General features: G+C 39.6%; 1 protein-coding gene across 5 annotated transcripts in view; it reads left to right on the top strand.

The window, feature by feature from the left end:
* Positions 1-24244, top strand: part of LOC131255803 ((6-4)DNA photolyase) — a 30723-nt gene extending 6479 nt beyond the window's left edge. Inside the window, exons 2-14 of one of the 5 annotated variants that reach the window (XM_058256659.1) lie at positions 4054-4125; positions 4896-4976; positions 5148-5306; positions 5401-5472; positions 9681-9767; positions 10296-10394; positions 10472-10555; positions 13942-14028; positions 14168-14239; positions 21465-21578; positions 21694-21781; positions 21877-21972; positions 23824-24244. In XM_058256659.1, coding sequence (XP_058112642.1) covers positions 4054-4125; positions 4896-4976; positions 5148-5306; positions 5401-5472; positions 9681-9767; positions 10296-10394; positions 10472-10555; positions 13942-14028; positions 14168-14239; positions 21465-21578; positions 21694-21781; positions 21877-21972; positions 23824-24011 — 1299 coding nt within the window. In that variant the 3' untranslated portion in view covers positions 24012-24244. Of the gene's footprint in view, positions 1-4053; positions 4126-4895; positions 4977-5135; positions 5307-5382; positions 5473-9680; positions 9768-10295; positions 10395-10471; positions 10556-13941; positions 14029-14167; positions 14240-21464; positions 21579-21693; positions 21782-21876; positions 21973-23823 lie in introns of all 5 variants that reach the window. The other 4 variants (XM_058256649.1, XM_058256671.1, XM_058256678.1 and 1 more) reach the window with 4 other exon arrangements.
* Positions 24245-25007: the final 763 nt, after the last annotated feature.

Here is a 25007-nt window from a genome sequence, read left to right as displayed (position 1 = left end):
TATACTTGAATACTTGTGTTAAGGTTTTAGATTTGTGAAATGTTAGTGATGTAGCTAACGAAAGAAAGTTGGCAACCACACGTAGGTTGTATCAAACCCTAGGACCAAATCATGCCCCGAACATACTCAATCTAAGATAGAGATTCTTCTACTACTAACGAAAGGAAAAAATATGAAAAACCAGCGAATAATCAAAACTCTCACCAATTTTGATGGCTTGGATCATCCACCTCATGTGTGCAAATATGCAATTGCACAAACCCTAGCCCAAGGCTTATAGAAATTATAAGAAAATGTCCCAAAAGTTGTTGGACAATTTTTGTTATTGAGTTTTATATGAAAGGGAATAAAAGAAAAGCCCTAGAACTAATTTGGGCCCTACATCAAAGCATAACTATGGGTTGGATGTTATAATCTCTATACTACAATTTTATTTTAAAGGGAAAAGACTAAATTACCCCAATCTACTTAAGTGAAACATAAGCAAAGCAAAATAAACTAAATTTTGTCAAAAAATAAGGTAAAAATCATAACTTTAAAAAAATTTCCACCAAAAGACACTTTTGTGGACCCGAAAGTGTACCACGGGTACCATAATACGTGGTCCATTGATGGGTCTATGGGTTTGGCCCATTATGAAAGGTATTTGGGCCCCTTTCCATTCTCCAATCCATGCAAAAACTCATCAGCAGGTAAATAAGCCTGATCCATCAATATTATGTCGTCAACATCCCCATCATCCTCCCCGGGTTGGAAAGGACTTGACTTCGAGTCCGATCCACAATTTGTTGCCTTGTATGATGTAAGATCAGCAACTTTGAATACATTAGAAGTGTTCACTCCCAAGTGGTAGCTCAATGTGATAGGCTTTGTCATTAATCTGCCTCAAAATCTTGCATGGGCCAATTTTTTCTGCTTCAACTTGTTTTAAGTGCTTGCCGTAAACCTTTCTTTCCGCATGTGGACCCATATTAGTTCTCCCTATTCGAAAATCACCTTTCGACGTCGTCTATGTGCTGCAAACCTTGCATGGGATAGAAGGCTGACATCCCCTGTGGTTGCAAGTTTTTCTTGGACCCTTTCTCTCATGGGTTTCAATACTATTTTCTGATTATATTTAATGAAGATGTATGTATTTTTCCAACCATCGTGAATAGTTTGTCGGCCATACTGTCGTGGCCTATTTAATAATATATGGCACACATCCATCTCTTGGACTACGTCACACCACACATTGTCATGATTGGTTTTACTAGTTGTGAAAGAAACCAAACAATAACGAGAAACCTTTACCTCACTACCTTGCTTAAACCAAGCAAGTTTATATGGAACTGGATGCCCTTCGGTTCTCAACTAGAGCTTTTCTACTACCTCCTCAAAGATGACATTTTCACAGCTGCTACCATCGACAATCATCCCACGGACTTTGTCATTCACTATGTAGCTCATGTAGAAGATATTCGTCCGCAACCAATCATCTTCCTTAGGTGACTTTGGTGCGTGAAGAGCCTTTTGGATCCCCAACATTTCTGGACCATCACCATATATTCCATCATCTCCATTGTCAATATCATAATCCGCATTATGGTCTCACCTTCATCGTCAACTGATTGTTCTTCCACAATTGCGTTGGAGCTACCGGCCAAATTGACTTGTCGATGCCTACATTCAGAGGAAATATGCCCAATTCTGTTGCATTTATAACATCGGATATTTTTTTGACTTGTGCTTATTACTGATACTTAGGGCTGTACACGAACCGGGCTAGCCCGGTTAACTCGCTCGACTCGGCCCGACCCAGAACTAAGTTCAGGGCGGGACGGGGCATTTTCTTTAGCCTGAAACTGAGTTCGGGTCGAGTTCAAACATGTCCCAGTTCGGCCCGACTTGGTCTGAAACCCGACTCGGCCGTTTATATATATATATATATATATATAAATATATATATATATAGATATATATATATATATATATATATATATATATATAAATAAATCCTTATCCTAATCATTTGAGATAGAGAAGTGAGAACGCCGTCCATCCCTTTGTAGATGGAGCAGGCCCGAAATTGGCCCAAACTCAGCCCGAACTTGCCCGATTGCTGACCGGGCCGAGTTCGGGCTAGACATGTTGGCCACGTGACCGGGCCGGGCCGGGTTCGGGCTGGGTTTGACAGGTGACCGGGCCGGGCCGGGTTAAGCCTAGTTCAACTCAGTTCGGCCCGATGTACACCCTTACTGATACTCAAAACACCAGTGGATTGATTAGATGCTTTCATGTGACCATACCTAGCTTTAGTCCTCTTTTCAACTAAGGTGGCTTGCTCGCATGCTTCTGCAATACTAAGCATTGGTTGAATCCCCTACTGATGTGCAATAATAGGCTACAACCCATCCATGAAATGAGTAACCAACTACTCTTTGGTCTCGAATAAATTGTTTCTGGCCACCAAATGATGGAACTCTTCCTCGTACTCCTTTACAATCCTGTCCCCTTGTTGAATATGTTGTAATCGTTGGAAAAGAGTTTGCACATAGTTGATGGGTAGAAAGGCCTCCTTCATGAGAGACTTCATCTTCTCCCACGTTTTCACGTTGGACTTTCCGCGCCTTTCTTGGGTGGTCTTAACTTTTTCCCACCACGTTGAAGCTCTACCTTTCAACTTCATCGTGATTATTTTTTACTTTTTTACTTTGTCGACATCTTTGTGATCAAAGATCCTCTCCACAACATCAATCCAATCTAGAAAATTGTCCCCACACATGTTACCATGATATTCAAGAACTTCTACCTTCACTTCCAACTCCCTACTTCGATTAGAATAATCCCTCCTTCCCGTTCATTGCGGTTCAACAAATGAAGCTTCGCAATGGAACAGGTTAATGCCACTCCCGCGTGACTCATTGTCGTCGTTTTCGTGAGTTAATGGTTCATTCCTCGTTAATATCGTAACAAGTTGTTGGGAGATGGTCTGCATTTGCCTCTCTAACATGACAAATCTTCTACTGGATATGTGTCTTCCTTGTCCATTCTTCACACGCCATGGCCTTTACCTTTGCGCGACATCATTGTATGAAAAGAAGCTCACGCAAGAATGAAATAATGGCGGAAACAGAGGCTTTGCCACCAAATCTAATGTAGCTAACGGAAGAAAATCGGCAACCACATGCAGTTGTATTGAACCCTAGGACCAAATCACCCCCCAAACACATCCAATTCAAGATAGAGATTCTTTTAGTACCAACGAAAGGGAAAAATATGCAAAAACTAGCGGCTAATCGAAGCTCTCACCAATTTTGATGGCCCAGATCATACGCTCCACGCGTGCCAATATGCAATTGCACAAATCCTATCCCAAGGCTTGTAGAAAAGATAAGAAAATGACCCAATAGCTGCCAGACAATTTTTGTTATCGAGTTTTACATGAAAGGGGACAAAAGAAAAGCCCTAGAACCAACTTGGGCCTTACATCAAAGAATATGGGTTGGATGTTATAATCTCAACCCTACAACTTTATTTTTAAATGGAAAAGACTAAATTACCCCTGTCCACTTAAGTTAAACACAAGCAAAGCAAAAATAAACTAAAATTAATCCAAAAAAAATTAAAATCGTAACTTAAGAAACATGCCACCAAAAGATACTTTTGTGGACCTGAAAGTGTACCACGGGTACCATAATGCATGGTCCATTGATGGCTCTACTGGTTTGTCCCATTATGGCCCATTATGGATGGTATTTGGGCCCCTTTCCATGCTCTAATCCATGCCCTCATCAGTTAGTCTATGATGCAAGAATCCTTAAAAAAAAAGTCTATGATGCAAGAATCCTTAAAAAAAAAGTCTATGATGCTAGAAGCTCAAAACTAAACAAAAAGGGAAGAACTATTACTTTTTTCCCAATTTTATTTTTGATTTCTGCAATTAAACTGCACAAAGTTAGTATTGAGATTACATCATCATTCATTCTAAGTATTTTCCGTGGAGTATATATTTGTGTTGATACCAAGCTTGTCTATATGTTCCTTAGTTTATGTATTTTGTGTTTCTTGTAGTGGAATGTTGGAAAGCTTTGCTTTGAGTTCGACACAGAGCCGTATTCACAAGTTCGAGATAATCAAGTCAAGGTTAATCCTTTTCTTTTAGGAATATCATAGGAACTGTAATCTTGCAGCAAAGTTTCAACAGTTGTGGTGCTTATTGTAGGTATCTACAACCACCATAGTAATTGTGATCTGTCGTTATTCTTTATTACAATGTCCCTTGCAGATGTAATCTTTTCTAAACAATTGTAATAAAACAAAATCATCACCAAAATTTTTAAGGAGATCACTAATCTTTGTTTCTTGTAAACATTTGTGCTTCGATTCACACATTTCTATTCCTATAACTGATCACAAATCCTAGGAATATGTTTTTGAGGTTGCTCTTTCAGGATGAATATGAAATCATTGAGGTTATTAGTTTTGTGAGCCCAGACTCACCACTACACATGGCATACATGTGTGGGACATCCGAGCCACGCATCAGGTGGGACCCACTGAAGACTTGGTGTCGAAATCTGCCAGTTCAGTCACCAGGCAAGTCACTTGCAGTCAATGTGCCCTTTGGCAACTTTTTATACTATCCTCGTTTGCATACGTGTGGTCCACCTGATGACTGGACAGGCATTTTTATTTTTTTTTTGGCCTAGGCATCTATTGAGTGGGGCTTTCTAATACATGGCTTGGGTGTCCCATGAATATGTCAGGTGGCCATGTGTGGCAGCTTGTTGAGGTCTGTGTGGGCCTTGCAAATCTCACTACCTTTGTACTTATTCGCCACCCAACTTTAGCAAAGGATATGTATCCTTACCTCGAAAAAAATTCATGTCTACTAACTTTATTGCTTTATGCAGGATTATGCTTCTGCATCTGGAATTGAGGTCTTTTCTCCTGTGAGCCACACTCTCTTCAATCCTGCAGATGTCATAAAAAAGGTAATCTATTAAGCTCTGCGACTTTTATTTTATAGTTGAAGATGATCACTTGCTTCCTATTGACCGAGGACATGTTGGTTTCTGTGATCTATTATTTGGTATGATTTTTCAACTGATTTTGGGCCACTATTGTGCTGCTGCAATGATTAATATCCAAAGAATGGGGGGAAGCCACCGTTGACTTATCAATCATTTGTAAATCTTGTCGGGCAACCCCAATCTCCACTTGCAGAAATGATTTCTTGGCTTCCTCCAGTTGGGAATGTTGGAGACTATGAAGCACTAAGTGTTCCGACTATCAAAGAACTTGGCTACGAAGGCATCAGTCAGGTTTGAAAGCTTCATTAATTCTAGATTTTACCTAGAGAAATGTGCACTCTTTCTAAAATTTAAATTTCTTTATAAGAAGAAGAAGCTGTTGCAGGAAGAATTTTCTCCTTTTCGGGGTGGGGAATCAGTAGCTCTAAAGAGGTTGAAAGAGTCACTTGAGGACGAGGTATGTTTACATAATATTTGCTTTTCAAGGTGAAATTTTCTTAGATTCTGCACGTAGGGTATTTCTAAATCTTATATATGGCATTTCCGAATGATGATTATCTCATGCATGTGATTATATATATGAGGATTCGGTGTAGATGGGTATTGGAGAAGGAGAATTGTAGAGTGACTAGGTGTAGATGAGAAGATCTGATCTGAAATCTCAAAACCCCATACATTTCACATTGGATTGAGTTCCAAAGGCAAAATCAAGAAGATAACTTTCTTCTTCAAAAACTTATTTCATTTAGTATAAGGGTTCGATGATGCTTCTCCAGAATTGTTAGTGTGCATACATAGATACTTCCACACATGCGCGCACATCCATCATCATCATCTAAACCTTATGCCAACTAATTGAGGTTAGCTACACGAATCCTGTTACGCCATAACTCTTTATCACGGACTATATCCTCATTTAAACTATAGGTCTTCAAGTCTTTTCTTACTAACTCCATGCATGTCCTTTTAGGCCTTCTCACTGCCTTTTAGAGTCTTCAACTTGAACACACACACACATATACACATTTATACAACCCAAACATTATTTGTTAAGGCCACTCTATGCATTTGGCTCCTAACATCCATATTAAGGCCTCCTTGAGGCCTAAAACAAATGTAAACATGTGAGTTTTATAGCGACTTCTTCTGAATCAATCCCTCCTGGTTAAAGAGAACTCATCCCCAAGTCAAGGTCTAAACCATCAATGTGATGGGCACATCTGTGTTCCATTTCACTTTATGTTATATCAGTTTCTGATGAATGATGATCCATTCCAGTTTGCCACCCAGGAATAATCTTTCCTGAATCACATAATGTATCAAACCCATCTTTTATGCCCAATTGCATACCTAATTTGTCATCAGATCTATATTACTTCCAAAATGCACAAGTCTCTATAGTCTTTAGGTATGCAACATACAGAAGTAACTGCATAAAATTTGTAATTGTCAGTTCCAATTTTCTGAAAACAGCCCAGGAAGTGGCTACTGTAACAGACGTCACTGGGCTTCTCAGATCATCCATTTGGCATCCATCAAAGGATGATTGCGTTCCTCCTTTCGAAATTTGGATCTTCCATTGGCACTTCCTTTGTCAGTGATGAGTATTCATCGATCTCGCCAGAGTATCTAATCCAGTCCTAACAATTTGTTATTTTTTGGCTTGATTCCCATGGTCAAGTGTGGTGTCCAAAATCCAACGGACTTAGAAGCTCTTCCTTGATCAACTTTCTTTTGTTAAATTTGGGAGGCTTTGATTTTGTACAGCTATTCACGGTCCATGCCACGATCTTCAGTACCTCGTCATGATCACTAGTGATTCTAGGGCTCAAAATTCTCTGTGTTGTTCAGCTTGCATGCAGAGCAATAGAATGATTTTCTTGTGGTGTTTTGACAGGCTCATTGCCACTACAAAAGCCCATTGTTTCCATATATCTAATCAACTCTGGCAAAGCTTGAATCTATTGATTTGACTTTGGCATAGCTCCGATTTGTTGATTAAATTCCAGACCTCTTGAGACGAACCGCTAAATGTAACTCTTTCTTTGTCATGTATCATCCTTGGACGGTCCCCTAATCCCTTTGTTCCACCATGATCAACCATAGAGACAATTTTCGTAACGACTCCCTTGGATCAACTAGAAGTAATTAAACCCTGGTTCCCAAAAGGAACCACTTTGATGCCAATTGACATAGATGGATATTCAAGGTGAATCTAAAATCCCCAAAATTTTCATGTTGCATTAAGTTCTAAAAATAAATGCAAAAAGACAACTTTCTTATACAAAAGGACCCTTTTATTAAATGAAAGCAGGTTAGTGCCACCTTCTCTACAATCACGCACACATGTATGTGTATATGCATGCATGCATGTATTTACATATATGTGCAAGGAGGTCTCACATGCAACTAGTTGGACTGCTAAGTTGCAGTCCAACTAGCATAATCGCAAAATTTTCTTGTATATATGACGTCCACATTGATTCAGCAGGTCTGGCCCACCATGAAGAGCACCTGATGCAAAAATCATGATGATCCACTCATCAGGCCAGTCACACATGTACTTCGGATCAAATTGGCATCTGTCCACTGTTTTCTGTTGAGTGACCCACATGATGAGTGGATTGGCTTGGTTGTTGAATCAGGCGTTCTTCATAGTGGGGAGCCTTTTGACAGGTTGGATTTTTTATGGACGTGTCAACAGTTATACACTAATTGGAAAGCAACTTATCATCCAACTGGTTGCATTCAAAGTAATTTATCATCCAACTGGTTGCATTTGAGACCTTCACACACATAGAGAGATTCTTTAAAGCCTCCTTACCTAACACTTGTGTCAACATGTGCATAAACAAGGGGTCCACTTCTCTTACTCCTGGAATATTCACCTAAATGCATTGCATGTGAACTTCAGATGCAACTTGTGCATGACATCTCAGTCATTCACAAGATGGGCCACACCATGAAGATCACCTGGGCCAAAAATCAAGACACACATTGGGCATTCCACCCTATACGAAATGAATGGACTGGCCTGATTTTTTGTGCTACATGTTCGTCATGGTGGATCCCACCTTTTGGATGGGCCCAATCTTGTGTACAAATGGCATGCTGGCATGGGTGCCCCAGGTGGACATCAAATCCATTGAAGTGGATGTAAATATTCCTCCATATATATATATGAGTTTCTGTTCATGGGCGAGTGTGCACTGGTGTGTATATTTCCACCGTCATCTAATTTAGTTATCGATTTTAAGTTTGACAGGGGAATGATAGTTAATTGAAACAACTTACTTAGACCATATCATAATTCAATTTGAATGCCATGGAAGTTGGACTCTCTGATGGAACACATGATCCATCAATGCCAAATGAGTTGAAACCAAATGCTGTTACTATAAGAGTACTATATGTTGAATTCATAAATTTCTATAAGATTGGTCTCAAGGCCTTTAATCCAATTGAGAATTTTGTGAGGCCAAGCCGACAGTACATAGGCATTTCTCATTGCAAAATTTTGATACACTACACTATTCCTTGGTATCCACATACTGACCAAAAAAGGGAGGCCTAAGCACTCAGACAAGCATTGATGGTGCATTGAGAGACTGAAGAATTATTGTCAGATAGGCTCTGCAAGTGTGCAAAGTAGGGGAGTTCTACGAAACCTGTTATTCAGGCTGAGAGCTGCTCAACATCTCCATCATGGGTCATTTGTCTGATAAGTGGGGATAGTCAGAAAGAATGTCTTTGATCTGAGAGAGGACCAGGCTTCTAGCCCCCCCTCCCTTTTTTTCAAATTTCCTGGCAAGGAGTTAAGGAAGAGAATCCGGCTATGGCTGCTCATGAGAGTATGAACTTGAGTCCGACTCTCCTATGTGCCAATGTGGTAGGTGTTTACGAGACTTCAATGTTCATCAGGTATGTTCTGGGGCCAAAAATCAGGCTTGTCTAAGATTGGGCAGGCCACACATGTATGTCAAATGTGGATCATTGGATAATCTTTTCAGGTGTCCATCTTTCTTTACATGTTTTGCCAACCTGATGCTAAACAGCCCTAATTTCGTGCCATGTCACATATAGTGGAGACCACCTGAGGAATGACCCAAATCGTGGAGAGAGTAGGATCAAAATTGTACTTGTGGAAGTGATTGTTGTACATGTCAAGTCATCTTTGTTTTTCTCTGAGTTCCATGAGAGAGATGAATGAGCAGGTATAACTGTCTTTTAACCTTCGAAACTGATTCAAGTTAGGATTGCATCTGCTACTCTTATAATTCCAAAACAACTTGTTCTGTTCCCATGAGTTTTGCCAGATTATTGTTGTGACATTCAGTCAGACCATATGTTTTTAGTTAACCTTGTTACGAAGTTATGAAACTTCTGGTTGTGGTTGCTGCTATAAGCTATGTAATTGTTTCCCTATCACCTCCCATCTTGGTACTACTTTGATAGGTAGATTGATTCCCTTAAGCAAATGGATTTCTTTTCACTCTCTTAAGAACATATCTTGTAACTAGAAGTGAGTGATTTAAGGTACCAAAGCGTGGTGTATGTGTTTTAGATTGTCAAATTTTTTCTAGTTATGCCATTGTTTGAGTTAGCCTGATCTTTCTGCAGGATTGTATGGTTATATTCAGTTTCAGTTCCTTCTTAATGTTGCAGGACTGGGTAGCAAATTTTGAGAAACCGAAGGGCGATCCATCTGCCTTTCTAAATCCAGCAACGACTGTCCTATCACCATATTTGAAAGTGAGTTGAAACAGCAGGAGGGGTGCAACTCTGGTGGGGTTGGTTGGGTTGGACTCAACCAAAACCCAACCTGAACAATTCAGTTGTTAACCCCTACCCAAGCCAACTCAATTTCAACACAACCCTCCCATTTTCATATTATCCTACATCCCTACCCAAGTTTCTAGGTTTAGGTAATGAGACCTCTAGACCACTGATTTGAAGTACTGGGGATGACCTAAAATTCTTTTGGATGGAGGTTGAGTGTGCATATTCGGGTCAAGTTGGTGGGTTCGGGTTATAACCGAACCTGCACCCGACTGAATTGAAATTGGGTTATAAAAATTCAACCCGAATCCAACCCAATCCGAGTTAAATTTGGGTAGGGCCAATCAGATTCAGGTTGAGCCCAGCCCCAGTTGCATCCCTAATCAAGAGTTAGCTTGGGGTTACCTCTTTTCTCGTTACCCTTTTTTATAGATCACAATTTGCAGATGTGGGATTTACTTACTGCTAGTCATAATTTGGTTGTTGCTTTCCCTTTTGCAGTTTGGTTGTCTTTCTTCAAGGTACTTCTATCAATGCGTCCATGATCTTTATAAGAAGGTCAAAAAGCATTCCTCACCACCAGTTTCTCTTGCTGGACAGGTCAGTTTACCATCACTTCAGTAATCCTGGCTACTAATAGAAACCACCTAATGCAAGAACTTTTAACCTCTTGATAGTTATTATGGAGGGAATTCTTCTACACCGTTGCTTTTGGCACTCCTAATTTTGATAAGATGAAGGGGAATAGAATTTGCAAACAGGTAATAAGTAGCAGTGTTATCTAAGTTTCTAGTCACGTGAGTTTTTTCATCTCCTTAAATATGATTAAATGAATTCCTTGTCTGTATTTGTTGATTTTATTATCTGGCATCTTGTTCTATGTATAAATTTGTCAAGCTGAAACCTTTTTCTAAATCAAGTAATGAAGATCAAATTAAAATCTGATGCTTGTATCAACAGGTATTATTTTGTATACCTGAAAGATGTGATGATTGTCCTGCTTTGCACAAAGTATGTTATTTTCTACTTATGAGCTACTCTTCCTGATGATTTGCATGTATCAATGCTGATAGGCACTGCCACTATATGATGTTAGAAAATGTTAGACATCCATAAGCCAACCCACAGGACTGTTTTGGAAAAAGTTACATCCGATTTGACACGCACAGAGAGACCTAGGAATTGGCTTTCAATGGACCTTGAAAACACTCACGTGCTAGCAAAAGGGCAGTGCATAGTAATCGACATTTTCCTCTTCTAAAGATTTTCAACCATAAAAACCTTATTCCTGCCTACCAACCAAGGCAGCACTTTTTTATATGGAGGGTGGGGGGACAGAGATGAAAGAGATACGCCTCTTGATGCCTGGATTGTTAGTAATGCCTTGGAGCCATGCTAACAGACTGATTAGCTCTTCTGTTCTTCTCCATTAGTTTCCATCTACAAGGAGGAGACTACACTGTGTCACCTGAAGTTGAGAACCACCTTGCAATAGGTATTTTTGCTTCCAGGATCAAGATAACCTCGGAAACACGTTGTGGAGTGACTTTTTACCTGTCCAGACTCCAGACATCTTCCCAAAACTGAATCTTCTTACTATTGCCTAGAGAAAATATGATCCATTCTTTGAATTTGCTACCCAACGTGATAACCGACTTCCAAAGAACCAAGGCCATGTGAAAAGATGTCTTTCGTCCACCACTCCCCTTCCTTCACTTCGTACTTCCTAGCTAACATCTCTCCACAACCCTCTTCTTTACCAAATTTCCGTAACCATTTCCCTAACAATGCCTCATTCATAAACTTAAACTTCTTTATACGTGCACCCCCTTCCCCAAACTGCTTGCAAGCCTCGTCCCACTTTAATAAATGAAACTTATGATTCTTCTTTGCTCCTTGCTAAAGGAAACCACGTCAGAGCTTCTCCAACCTATCCAACACAGACCTAAGAACCTAAATAAAGACATGAAGTAGAGAGGGAGCTTCAACAATGCAGCTTTAATTGACATTAGATTGCCTCGGGTGTCAACTACCACCTTGACAACTTTCTCTCAACTCTCTTTACCACCTTATCCTACAGATGCTTTGCTAGCTTGCTGATACATAGAGAAAGACCAAGGTATGTTAAAGGAAATGAACCTGCTTTACAACCAAAAACCATCACCAATTTCTCCACCTCTTTCAAAATACCAACATCCAACATCTCACTTTTGAGGATGTTCACCACGCCAGACACCACCTCAAAGCACCTAAGTTGTCCATTTCGACCTCTTCCGCATCATGAAAAACGATAGTTTCATCGGTGAATTGAAGATAAGTCATTTGGAACATTGTTTTATCCACCTTAAATATGCTTATAAGGCCCGCCACCAGCCCTTTATCCAACATCTTGCTCAAAGCTTCTGTCAGCAACACGAATAAAAAGGGAGATAGCAAATCCCCTATTGAAACCTTCTTGATGCCCTGAAAAAACCTTTTGGAGATCCATTAACCAAAATCGAAAATTTAGCTGATCAAATGCATTCTTGAACACACCTTTTCCATCTCTGCTCACAATCCAACTGACTTAACATGTAATCAAGGAAATCCCAATCCTCATGATCGTAATCTTTTTCAATATCTAACTTACAAATTATGGCCCCTTTACCTTCCCTATGCCGAGAGTTGATGCATTTGTATGCAATTAACACACTATCCAGAATTTGTCTTCTAACTACAAAGGTGCTTTGGACGCAAATTAACAAATGTAAGAACCGAGTGGAATCTTGAAGATAGAATTTTCGCTAGTATCTTATAGGGACCTCCAATCACACTAATAAACCTAAAGTCCTTAAAGCACTCTGCACCCTCTTTCTTTGGAATAAAGGCTATGAATGATGCACCCATCTCCAGCAATAGACGCTCGTTATCAAAGAACTCAACAATGAAAGCAATCAAATCTCCCTTCACCACTTACCAAAACACTTGAAAGGGAGCCAAGGGAAAACCATCCAGCTCGAGCACGTCTCTCCTCAAGGCATCTGCCGCCACCTTAATTTCCTCCTCAGACACCACTCTTTCTAGAGCTTCAGCCTCAAGTTGAGGGATTGTGTTAAAAGACAAGTTGTCAAGCCTCAAAATAACCCACCATTCGCCGTCAAGGAGATCCTTGTAAAACTGGACAACATCACACATATTGGGTTTTTCCTCCACCCTGAACCCATTCACCAAAACACTATTTCTCGTGTTGTTCCTAGCCCTGGCGGCTAACCATGAAAGAATTGGTGTTAAGCCTCGGACAAACCCACCTTTCGCTACCAAGGAAATCCCTGAGCAACTGGAAAACATCATTGCAAACTTAGGATTTTTCCTCCACCCTGATCCCATTCACCAAAATACTATTGGTTTTGTTGTTCCTAGCTCTGGCACTAGCAATTCCATGGAAGAATTGTGTTCTCGTCTCCCACTTTGAGCTAAGTGGCTCTAGACCATTGATGCCATTTAATTTCCTCTTCCTTTATCAGATTTTTATATTCCATCGAGAGCTTCCCTTTCAAAGTCTTCTCTTCCTCCGATAACTCCCTCCCTTCTTCTTCCACGTCCATGGCTTGATATCCTGGAGAATGGCATCCAATTCTGCTTCCCTTTTCCGGAGCACCTCCATCTCTGCCGATAGACACCCGTTATCAAAGGAGCTTGAGTTTCTGGAATAGGACAACAATAAGTCTACCCAAGCCATTCCTTATGTTCAATTTGGGGCCAAACATTATGCATTTTCGACTTCCAAGCTGACTGAAAGGTACGCATCCAAACATCAGTTGAATAGAAATGCAATATACGTGAATTGCATTTTCAAGGCTTCTCTTTGCGACCTGCCGTTCATCTAAAAACCATTTGGGAAACCTACGTTAGTTGAAGGGGCAGTGCTGCAGGTCAGTTATTCTTATTATATCTTTTCTTATGACTAGGACGTCTTTAGGAAAGTTTGTCATTTTACACATTTGATCCATGCCATATCTTTACTTTTCACAGAGTTTTATCATAAAATTGCAGCTCGAGTGAAAAAATGCATGTGGCACAAAAGTTTCTCTGTGCTTCTCCTTTGATGTTCACATGAGATGAGACATGGTCTTTTTGTTTCATATTTTGTGTTTACATGGAACTGTAGATACCTTGGCATGATGACAGTGAGTTGCTTGTGGCTTGGAGAGAGGCTCGGACAGGATACCCTTGGATTGATGCCATCATGGTCCAGGTTGGGTTTGTTGAATCTTTTCTGGAATTGGATCTATTGATTGCAGATAAAATTAAGCCAGCTGTACAATTGTTGATTGCATTTCCATGTCTCAATTTTAAGCAATACATCTGAAACTGGTCCATGTTTTCGTTGATAGCTTCGGAAGTGGGGGTGGATGCACCATCTTGCACGACATTCAGTTGCCTGTTTTCTCACTCGTGGAGATCTGGTATGTTCTTGGTTATATATACTTACTTTCTGCTATGGTACATGTCTGTCATCTGTTTTTATTGTTTGACATGCTCCAGTTGTGATTCCTCAGAATGTACACAATTTTCGTATTAAGCTAATGTTGTAATTCTGACAGAATGAGCTCCTGGACTGGAAATATATTTATTCATGACCCTTAGTTCAGCTGATCCAATGAATATATTGGATTGGTTTGGGGTACTTAACTGAATTCCTGCAAGAACAAAGGACAAAAACATGACCCTCTTTCATGAATCAATTGATGCAAATGGTCTGGAATCTGGATCTGTATGAAGTGGGGTGTTGACAATCTTCCATTCAACTTTAACCTGAATACTTTACTCCTCGGCATATCATGGGGGACCGGGCGGATGACAAAAATCTTGTCAGAAACAGATGAGCCGTCAGAAGATTTTTTTTTTGGCTTTATGCTTTACACAGAATCCAAACTGGACCTTAGAGTAGCTCCCAGTATTGGAGTAAGATTTTGGAGGGCTAGTGTAGTGGAAGTCTTTTTTCTTTCCTTTGAGAGTTGGTTAATATTGGTCCTAATCAAAGGGGGTGATAGTAGCGATTGTGCTTATAGGGCATGTGGTCAGGTTGTTTGGAGTCCCAGGTTTAGCACTAATTTTCAGGACAAGGAGATAGCTAGTTTGGTCCAGTTGTTAGGGACATTTAGTGGGTCTTCAGCTGTTTGACGGATGGGGATAAGAAAATATGGGAATGGGAGTGTTTGGGTATGGCTATACATTTTTTGTATGGGGTTTGGCCTCGATCGGGGTGTTGTGGGTATTTTGGGTCCTTCCAAAGTCATTTCCCTCTTTTAGGTTGCAGGTTTAAACAAAGCTCTTACAATGCATCATCTCCAAAACGGGAAAATGTGAATCCTAATTGGTGTGTTATGTGCAACTAAGCAGCGGTTGTTGGTGCATTCTTTACAACTTGTTTTTATTTTTTATTTTATTTTATTTTATTTTAACACAGGCACACAAACCGCCACGCACTTACGCCGTAGTGGGATTTCACCACCTATGGGTACTCGAACCCTTGACCAGGTGTTGAAACTCCTAAGAGTCTACCACCAGAGCAAGTGCAAGGACCCGCACCCTAATTTTTTATCGCTTCACTTCATGCTTTGTGCAACTATATAAAGGCCAGTTCTTTGGAATCTTTCTACTACTACAACCAATTCTTCGGAATCCATGTCTGTTTGTGTTTACTTTTTCAATATGCAAAGAATGCAATAATAGAATCTTTCAAGATAAAGGAGAGTACATGTAGGTTTAAAGAAATAATTAGATGAAGGTTTATTGCTTTTGTAGCATTTTATAGGGTGTTTTCTTTTATTAAGAGGGAGGATCCATAAGCGGTTGGATCAAAGTAGTGGAAGGAGGTACACGGGGAGATGTAGGTGGCAAGATTGATGCTTCCTCCAATGGGCTTCCTTAAGCTTTTGTTGACATGGAGATCATCACTCCCTAAAGCAGGCCCAAACGCATCGAATGGAGCCTTAATGCTTGTCTAGGTTGACTACAGATGCTTAGCGCCTAAAAATTCCCCTTTGTGCCCATCCTGCAAAGGGACCCTTCAAAAAACACTGTGCCAGGCGCATAGCACCTAGTACCAATCTGCCAAGGCACTGGCACTAATGCTTAAGCACCAAATGCTTAGCACTATTTACGATAGGCACCGATCTGCTTGGTTCTCAAGATTCCATGGAATGCAATTTCGCTCATCCAATGAGATGCTGACATATGTCCATAACTGTGTAACAAATTCTTGGTGGGAAATCAAGCTCCCTAGGACTATAATACCTCCTAATGCATTATTTACGAGACTTTTACGATACGACTCTTTGACTTCGGGACTTTAGACATGACGCTCATTTTGGTGAGCCTCACTAGTCTAAAAACTCCCACTCCCACCGGGAAGGCTTTACACCAGGCACTAGACCTCCCAGGAGAAGCCTTATTTGTCATTCATTAGGCTCCTAAAAGATAGGGCTTTCTTCCTAAGCGCAGACTTATTATAGCATTTGTGTCAGACATAGAATACCACTCCTTTAGCCATTGTTCAAGGACGAGAGATGCTATGCTCTAAGACCAGTCTTCTTGGCTTGATTCCCTGTGCTAGGCACAATCCCCTAAGTGCTAGGCACTAGGGACCCTGTCACTAGATGATAGGTGCTAACATGTAGTTTGATGCATTCTTTATCATCTCTAGCATATGAGATCCCTAGCAATGCTGGATTGATTGCCCTTGTATATCCTGCAAGGCTAGATGACTATTTGAAGCTGATGCCCCTTAGGATATATGATACGCATCATTTTTTAATATCCCGACACATAGCTAGCTTATACAAGATCGCTAGATGCCGAAGGTTATTATTGTTTTCCTTAGCCCAATCTATGATATGGTCACTCTGAATGTTGGGTCCATTGGGTGTAAACATAGCGAATATGCATAGTTTTCATGTTTTTAATGAAGCGAACCCCAGGAACAACTAGAATGCAATAACATCAAAATTTTAAACATGATTAACCATATGAATGGTTTAGATCATACATAAACGTGAATGATTGCATAAACGATCCTTGATGAAGATCTTGTCGATGTCACTCTCCTAATCGAAGGAGTCTCCTCGATCTATTGTAGTTGGAGGAGATGAAAAAACCCAACGTTGTATCTCCAATAGGGGCCAAGATCAACTCACACCGTCCACAAGAGTGGACCCACATGTTCACATGTGATGAGAGGAAATAGAAAAATAATGGAAGAATTTGCATTCAACTCTCTCTCTCTCTCTCTCTCTCTCTCTCTATTGGTGACGCCCAAGGAAAAGGGATGTCAAGTGCTTCTTTCTTGCAATTCCTGCTCTCTACAATGTGATCTTATATAAGGAGTTTAGGGGTTCAAGTTGTACATTGATATGGTACTCCACTACCCTATGAACTTATTTGTACCTTATTGTGAGGGAAGCCCCTTAAAATTCTTCATTCATGTATGCACTTGTGATCCAATCCCTCCACTGTCATTTGATCCATATCCCATGCTGATCAAGTGGAGCATCATATCTGGGCCATCAAGTTATCATGAAGTTTGATAAAACCATTTTTAATAGTTAAAACAAAACTTTAAAGGTTGGAAACTTTAATAAAGTCAATTAAAACCTTTTGAGTGCAAGGCCCTATAGTAGATCTAATACATCTAGCCATAAGTCCAATGGTAAACTTAGTGGATCCCATGTTTGCCCGTGCAAGATTTAATGAACTTTGATAGACGTACCTTGATGGGCGTACCCAGCATCACTCACTTTAAGTGATAGTACAATGACCTTGTAAAGTGAGCCAAACCCACTCAGTCAAGATTATCATCCTTACATGCCTTCAGTTTTAAGTATCTAATCACCTTTCATGCATTGTCAAGTCCATGATGAAATAATCATGGCCCAATTAAATGGGCTCCTAGACTATTGATTTGAACTTTGATCCTTCCAATATAAGTATCAAAAGGCAGTGTTTCAAATAGTGCTCATAGCATAGCTAAATAATGTAAATCCCCTGTACAATACGTTACAGCTACGTAGCATTTGTAGCGTACGCTACAATGTTTTTTTTTTTTTTTTTTTTTTTTAAAGTTTTGTTTGTCAAAAATTGTGTAAAACTCACATTATAAAAAACTTAAAATGTAAAGTTGAAACCAAACATTTATTTGTTTGCTTTCCTTAAAATGGTGGTGATCCTTTGTTAAAGTTGGTGTGAAACTCACAAGCTAAAAAACCTTTAAAACTAAACATAAAAGAAAATGAGTTTTCGAAAACCCCTCTTTGTATAGATGACATCTATATTGTACTTCATGCTCTTTAACTTGTGGGATTTTTATTTCTTTTCATACTTGTGAGTTGTGACTTGTGGTTTTCAATTAGACATTATTAATTAAAGCGGTTTACTTAAAAAGTTGTTGATGTGATAATTATTTGTTTTGGTTTGTGACTTTATATATGTGGATTGCCTTTTGATAAAGGATAATTAATAACTTGCTTGAACATGCTTATTCTTGAAAAAATGAATCATCTTTTAGGCATTTTTATATTTTTTGTTTTTTCTTACCAATCATATTTTTTAAATTAAAAAATAGATGTATCGTGTAACTTACGCTACGCAACACACTACCACTATTTAAAATACTATCAAAAGGTCCACACCAAGATCCTGTATTCATGGCACACTCACACTTTCATGTAGGGCAATGATAAAGGCATAACTGACACCAAGCTGGCTTCTGATGGTGGAGACCTTCCATCCTAACCCAAGTCAGTCCCCACATACAAGATGACCGTACATCTCAAAGATCAATGTCCACAAATGTATCCTAAGCATCTTTATTTGTCATAGAACATCAAGGTATTGAAATCCATGGAACACAACTCTCCTTGGTCAGTTACTGTGCTATGTCCAATCTCAAGTTCCTAGGGACCAAAGGATTTAATCCTCACATAACCCATTCAATAGTCAGTTTAAGGCAGCATCAAATATATTCAAAGGCATATTGCATATGTCCAGAAGGACCTATGGTCATCAAGATCAATGGTTGATATCAAACCTATTACGTCCATATGGCCAGTGGATTAAGGCTCACATTGATTTTCCAAGGCACAAATCCAACACTGAAGAGAAGAAGCATAGATTAGGACGTTATGCATCATTTGTATTAGCTACTCTATCCTCTATAAGAAGCTAGTTCTCTCTATTTTACCTTGTAATCAAGGGTTTCTCCCTAGGAAATATAATTAATGGCTTGTGCCAGACCACTACTTGGAATATATTTTGTTTCCCAGATCAATAAAAGCCTCTCAACAGGGCATATTCAGGTGCATATCCTTACAATGGAGTTAATAATCAAACTAATATCAACTCCTATTGATCATTATGCATTTGTAGTGAACAACTTTCATGCTTGCTCATTTGGAAATTGGATTGGTCGGAGTGGGAGGAATCATAAGGAATCACATGGGATAGGTGAAGTATTCTTTAGGTCTAAATGGAATTAAATCACTCTTAAGCATTGTGGAGACTAGGGTTCTTTTACAATATGTGAAAGAGCTTTTGTCTTGGTTCTCCAGACCATTTTGGTTGAGGTGATTCCTCCAATAATATTATCATGGTGAGCAGCTTTTAGATTTATATGCAGAGATTGAAAAGGTGTATAGAGGAAATAAGGGGCATTTGCAGAAATCCCCTGATTTCTTTAACTCATACTTTAGGGAGGCCAGTTTTGATGCAGATCCCCTTGCTAGGGAGGGAATTGTAATGTGATGGTGGAAGATCATTTTCTGTTGGTGTAATTGCTTGCTGTACTAATTTATCTCTTTCAAATATCTTGGCGAGTCATGTTGGGAATCAGCCAAGTTGACTTGGATCAGCATCAAAATGAGCAGATTGTAGAAACTGGTCAATTCCCCCAGCCTTGGCCAGGTTATGAACGAACTCTGTTGATCTGCTGAGGTATATATAAGTTGGGATGGTTTTGCATAGAGATAAAATTGGACATATTACAAAGTGAGGATTGGAACCCACCACCTATGTTGTACAACTGAAGGTCTGCTGCCCGCTAAAATAATATACAGCTATGCATAAAATTTGATTTACTTGTACAATTAAACAAGATTCAAAATTCTAAAAATGAATTAGCTCAGAGTCAGCCTCCCATCCATACCATCTCCGCTATATGTGTGGATAACATGTAGGATGATTGATCTAGTGGGCCACTTTATGGTTGGGTTTGAATCTAGAAATCACTGACAATCATAGCCATCGGATGAATAGCATGATGTGAGCGGTTAAAGATTTGAGCAATGATGGGCATTTAATTCATAAAATTCGTAACAATCATTGGGCTAAGATTGTTCTGCAATCTCATTCAATTGTTTCATGTTCACATATGATCTACCAAACTGATGGTCCTTGAAACCCTATCGTCTGCCATCTGTAATATAGATATGCCACCCATCCATAGCTAGGTTGGTGAGGTCCCATCTCTAATTGAAAAAGCAAACAAAAAACCTAAATCAGAAATATTGACTGATTATAGGGCCTAATACATTCAAGCGAGGCCATGTTTGGTGATCAGAATCGTTTGATCTAATGAGCCCCATTGAGGATAGTGGGTGCCTCTTAAGTACTTTTCAATGAGAGAGCTAAAAATGCTTATGGAGATTTAGGAAATACAAAAATTGTCTAGGAAAAAGGCCAAATATCGGATGGTTATGTTCATAGAGTAGGAGCATCTTTGGGGCAAAAACCACCCATGGCAGGGTGCATAAGGTTGACAGTCCATATCTCTGTCCATGGCCACATTTATACAGAATGAGCACCTCAGGGCACTATTTATGTCTGGACGGATCGGGATTCAGGAGCCTATAATTTCTCCAGTAATTATGACTCGCTTCACCTTCTTTAGCCCATCGTTCAAGGTATATTATTTATTTTAAAATTTTGAGATTTTAATCTTAAAATAATATAACAAGGATTTCCTCCTTTTTCAATATAAAATGCTTCATATTTTCCTATTTTTTATTTCTCAATAATTTTATAAACCTGATCAATATTTATGGGACTAGATCAGGTGACTAGGTTAACTCATCTGGATCTTGACTCAGTGGTTTACCGAGAAGAGTCCGAGGTTCTGGTTTTCAAAACAATGTATAAATCTGAAGCTTAAAACCATTTGTGTCTATTTGGACACACTTCCTCAAAAGGGGATTTTAAGCCTGCCTTTTCGGTTGGTTTTGCTGAGTTGGTGTTTTAGTGCCTATTTTATTGAGCGGGAGATGAGATGGGGGTTTGCAAAGTGCATCCAAACGCACATTTGGATCAAAATGATGTTTAAGCCATAAATGTCAACGCCCTTTGGGCAGGTGCATGCAAATGAGCCCCCAGTAGTGCTAGTTGTCTAGACTGCATCTTGGTGGGATTTTATTTGCCTCTTGTTTCAACCTATTTGGCATGGCAAACTCTTAACTTCCTCCACATCAGCCAGAGCGGTGATATTGTATACAGTATCAACTATCACGTACATGCATCTTTCTAGCCTAATACTCGTAAATTGCATACATATTCATCTTCTTGTTGTTTGACGAATGATACTGATAGAACTTTCTTTAATCAGTGATGATATTAACTAAACTCTGTGTATTTCAATAATAGTTTATTCACTGGGAAAGGGGGCGTGATGTTTTTGAGAGACTGCTGATAGATTCTGATTGGGCCATAAACAACGGTAATTGGCTGTGGCTATCTTGTTCATCATTTTTCTACCAGGTTTGGAGCATTCTGTTCCTTTCACTTAACTGATGAATGTTGGCTGTTTTTCTACTGTTCCCATGCAACATGAATGCTGACATCTTCCCATCTTATTCTTTCCTTTTCTGATCAGTATAACCGTATCTACTCCCCAACCTCTTTTGGGAAGAAGTATGATCCTAATGGCAATTATATCCGGCACTTTCTCCCTGTCCTGAAAGGTATGTATCGTTTTTTCACTCATCTCTCATGAAATTGCAGCTAGCATTGAGTTTTTATGAACTCGTTTCAAGCTGAAGCCTATTGGCATTATCAGATATGCCAAAGGAGTATATATATGAGCCCTGGACTGCTCCATTAAGCATCCAAACCAAAGCAAATTGCATAATTGGGAAAGATTATCCAAAACCAGGTTAGTCATTTTTGAAAAGTGAGCAGTTTTATCTTCTTCTTTCAGTAGCAGTGTAAGGGAACCAGGGCCCTATTGTGGCCATAGTTCAAAAACCTGAAATTTTATTCAGCTCCAGCCAAGTCAGGTCAACTCGAAGACTCGACGAAATCTATACCTGACTTGATTCCTCATTTAATTAGAGAAGTAAAGAATATTTATGGTAACAGATATTTAAAATAGTTCTCTTAATTCTTGAATATATAAAAATAGCTGCAATGAACATCACTAGAACTCATAGTGCACTGGTTTAAATAAACTCGATGGGTCTTGTTGGTTCTGAACTGAGTCATTACACAAGCAAGTTTCCTAGTGACTCAGATCGAAATCTCTCCAAGTTGATTGGACCAAATTTCAGGTCTACTCAGTGAGTTTAAGAACTATGGTTGTGGCTACTCAGGGAGTAGGATCTTGAATCCTTCTTTCTCGATCATGTCAATGTGGCATGTTTTGGGACATGTGGTACAACTGTATGTGGGGTTGCAGCTTGGGTTGGGCTCAACCTGAACCTGACTGGCCAACTTGAAATTTTGGTTGTGCGGGGTTTGGGCTTTGGTTGAGGCCTCGGGCAACCCGAGCCAACCCTAACAATCAAGCCCAACCTAAACCTGACCCTATATTGCATAGTATAAATTATTATATTTAGTGTACGTATAGTATATGATACTAAATTACTACTATTATTAGAGTGTACTATCTGAATATTTTGGACCTGGCCTAACCCAATCAACCCAACCAACCCGAGATGGCCTACAGTTGAGGGTATGGTACATACGGTTGGGCTTAGTTTGGGAAGCTCGAGTTAGGTATCAGATGGGTTGGGTGGGGCCACGGGTTGAACTAGTCTGAGATCTGGTTGGGCTTGAGTTGATCCTCCACCTGACCCAACCTGCCCAAGTTTCACCCCTAGCCATATGTACAGCTGCTCATGTCTATCTATCCTATCCTAACATCATTGGTGATGGAATATGAGTCATTAATCAGTTGGGCCCACTGTTCATGTCCCTTGAGCCGAAAATCAGGCCCGTTTTGTCATCAGGTGGGTCACACGTATAAATATCAAATGTAGACTACAGGTCAATTCTTTTAGCTGCCCTTTTCATAGATGTGGATCGCTGTAATTTTTTTGCATTTGCTCCAACCACAGTGGGCCCATAGTTTGGATAGGCTGGATTGAGGCACCTGTAAGCCACATGCATGTATATGAATTACCATCGTTTAAGAAATCCCAGACAGCACACAGTAACAGAGCCAATTCAATTATTCAATTTGATTCTTCTGTATTATGATTTTTTCCCCATCTGAACCTTTCTTATAAGTTTCAGGTATTGCACACGAACCAATTGAAATGATCTTTTATATTACAAGTTTTCTAACAAAAGAAATTGTATGATAGGCACGAGTCTTGTCACATGGTTTTGACCAACATGATCAACATGTTCCCATAATGATAGTGATTGACTCATGACTCGAACTTCACAGTGGTATAAACAAAAGAAATAGATTTCACACTAGGCCACCTTTAGTTGACACTTAGGCGAACCAGTTCAAATGGGGCAGAAGCCATAGAAACTATTTTATTGAACAGAGTGCATGAAATTCATCAAGTTTACAACCATTGCGGTCAAAAATATCAGAATGGGAAACATTTCCAAGTTAACTGACGTATTCCATCCATTTCAATCAAGAACTAGAAACTGTACGTGTGACTTGAATTTGAGCTCAATTCACACTGATATAATTTTAACCATTGGGAAGATCCATGGAGTCTGCATTTCTGTTTCAATGTAAAAGCTTCTTTTTGTATTGTTTCAGTGGTGGACCATGATAAAGCAAGCAAGGAATGCAGGAGGAAAATGGGGGCTGCATATGCATTGAACCGCACGACGGATGGTTTGGTGAGTGAGAACGACTTGAATGGCTTAAGGAGAAAACTGGAGGAAGACGAGAGCCACGCTTCCCAGTTTAGAAACCAGAAACAAAAGGTAATCAATCAAGCTTGAAACTGCTGCCATCTAAACTGACAAAATGCAATTGACCACACGGCAATCTCTTGTGATTTAGGTAAATGGATGTTTCATATATTAGAGGATCGAGTGTAGTTCTGATGGTGATTGTCTGTAAAATGGTATAAATAATTGAGGTTTGTGAACTAAAATAACCTTGATTGGTCTAAATTACTTACTAACATTCACCCAGCAGCTGTATGAATCACATGCATATAACTTGGATTGAACTGCTCTGATTGTGTGGTCAACTGTACATAGTTCATCCCAACATCAGATTGATTAGGCGGCTGTACCAAACTCTTGCTTGATGGACTTTTTCTATTCTTTTCTTTTTGGATAATTGACTATATTTCATCTTAGTCACACATTACCCATCAATCAGCCCATTACCACCATTGATTAGATGTTTTTTGTTTATTGCTTGCATAGAGGTCCTGCAAAAAAAAAAAAAAACTGGGATCATTTGTGATGTCTGTGTGCCATCCACTTCGTTCATCAGTTCATCAGTTGCACCATCTCATGTTAGGATGTATGGGAAGGCCCACCATTGAAATCTTCTTGCGGCCACCGAAGTTTTGAATCAGAATGATATTTGTAATTTCCCTTCATCCTGGTGAGACTCACCACGTGAACACATTGGATGGTATATAAACATCAGGGTGGGCCTTGGGAAAGCTTTAGTGGTGTGTGATGCCCCATCCCCTCTGTTTCCTGTGGTGTGGCCCACTTGGGTCTTGGATCTGTCAGATTGTTGGGCTCACGTCCTAATGTGAGCCGGTGCTTCTGATGAACCGAGTGGATGTCACACAGACATGGTGGACCTCACGAATTTATTATTGCACGGGCTCCCAATTGGTGTATGGTGATCTTGGATATTTTATTTTCTTTGAACATGCATGAATACAATGAATCAGGTGGTGCCCATTAACATCATCCATTGGTCAGAAGACTGAGCTAATACCATGCATTTCGTTTTGGTCAATGTTTTAC

The sequence above is a fragment of the Magnolia sinica genome, chromosome 1, assembly GCF_029962835.1.
Source record: "Magnolia sinica isolate HGM2019 chromosome 1, MsV1, whole genome shotgun sequence".
Taxonomy (NCBI): Eukaryota; Viridiplantae; Streptophyta; class Magnoliopsida; order Magnoliales; family Magnoliaceae; genus Magnolia; species Magnolia sinica.
Note: the sequence above shows the minus strand (reverse complement) of the source record. Positions and strands in the feature narration are given on the sequence as shown.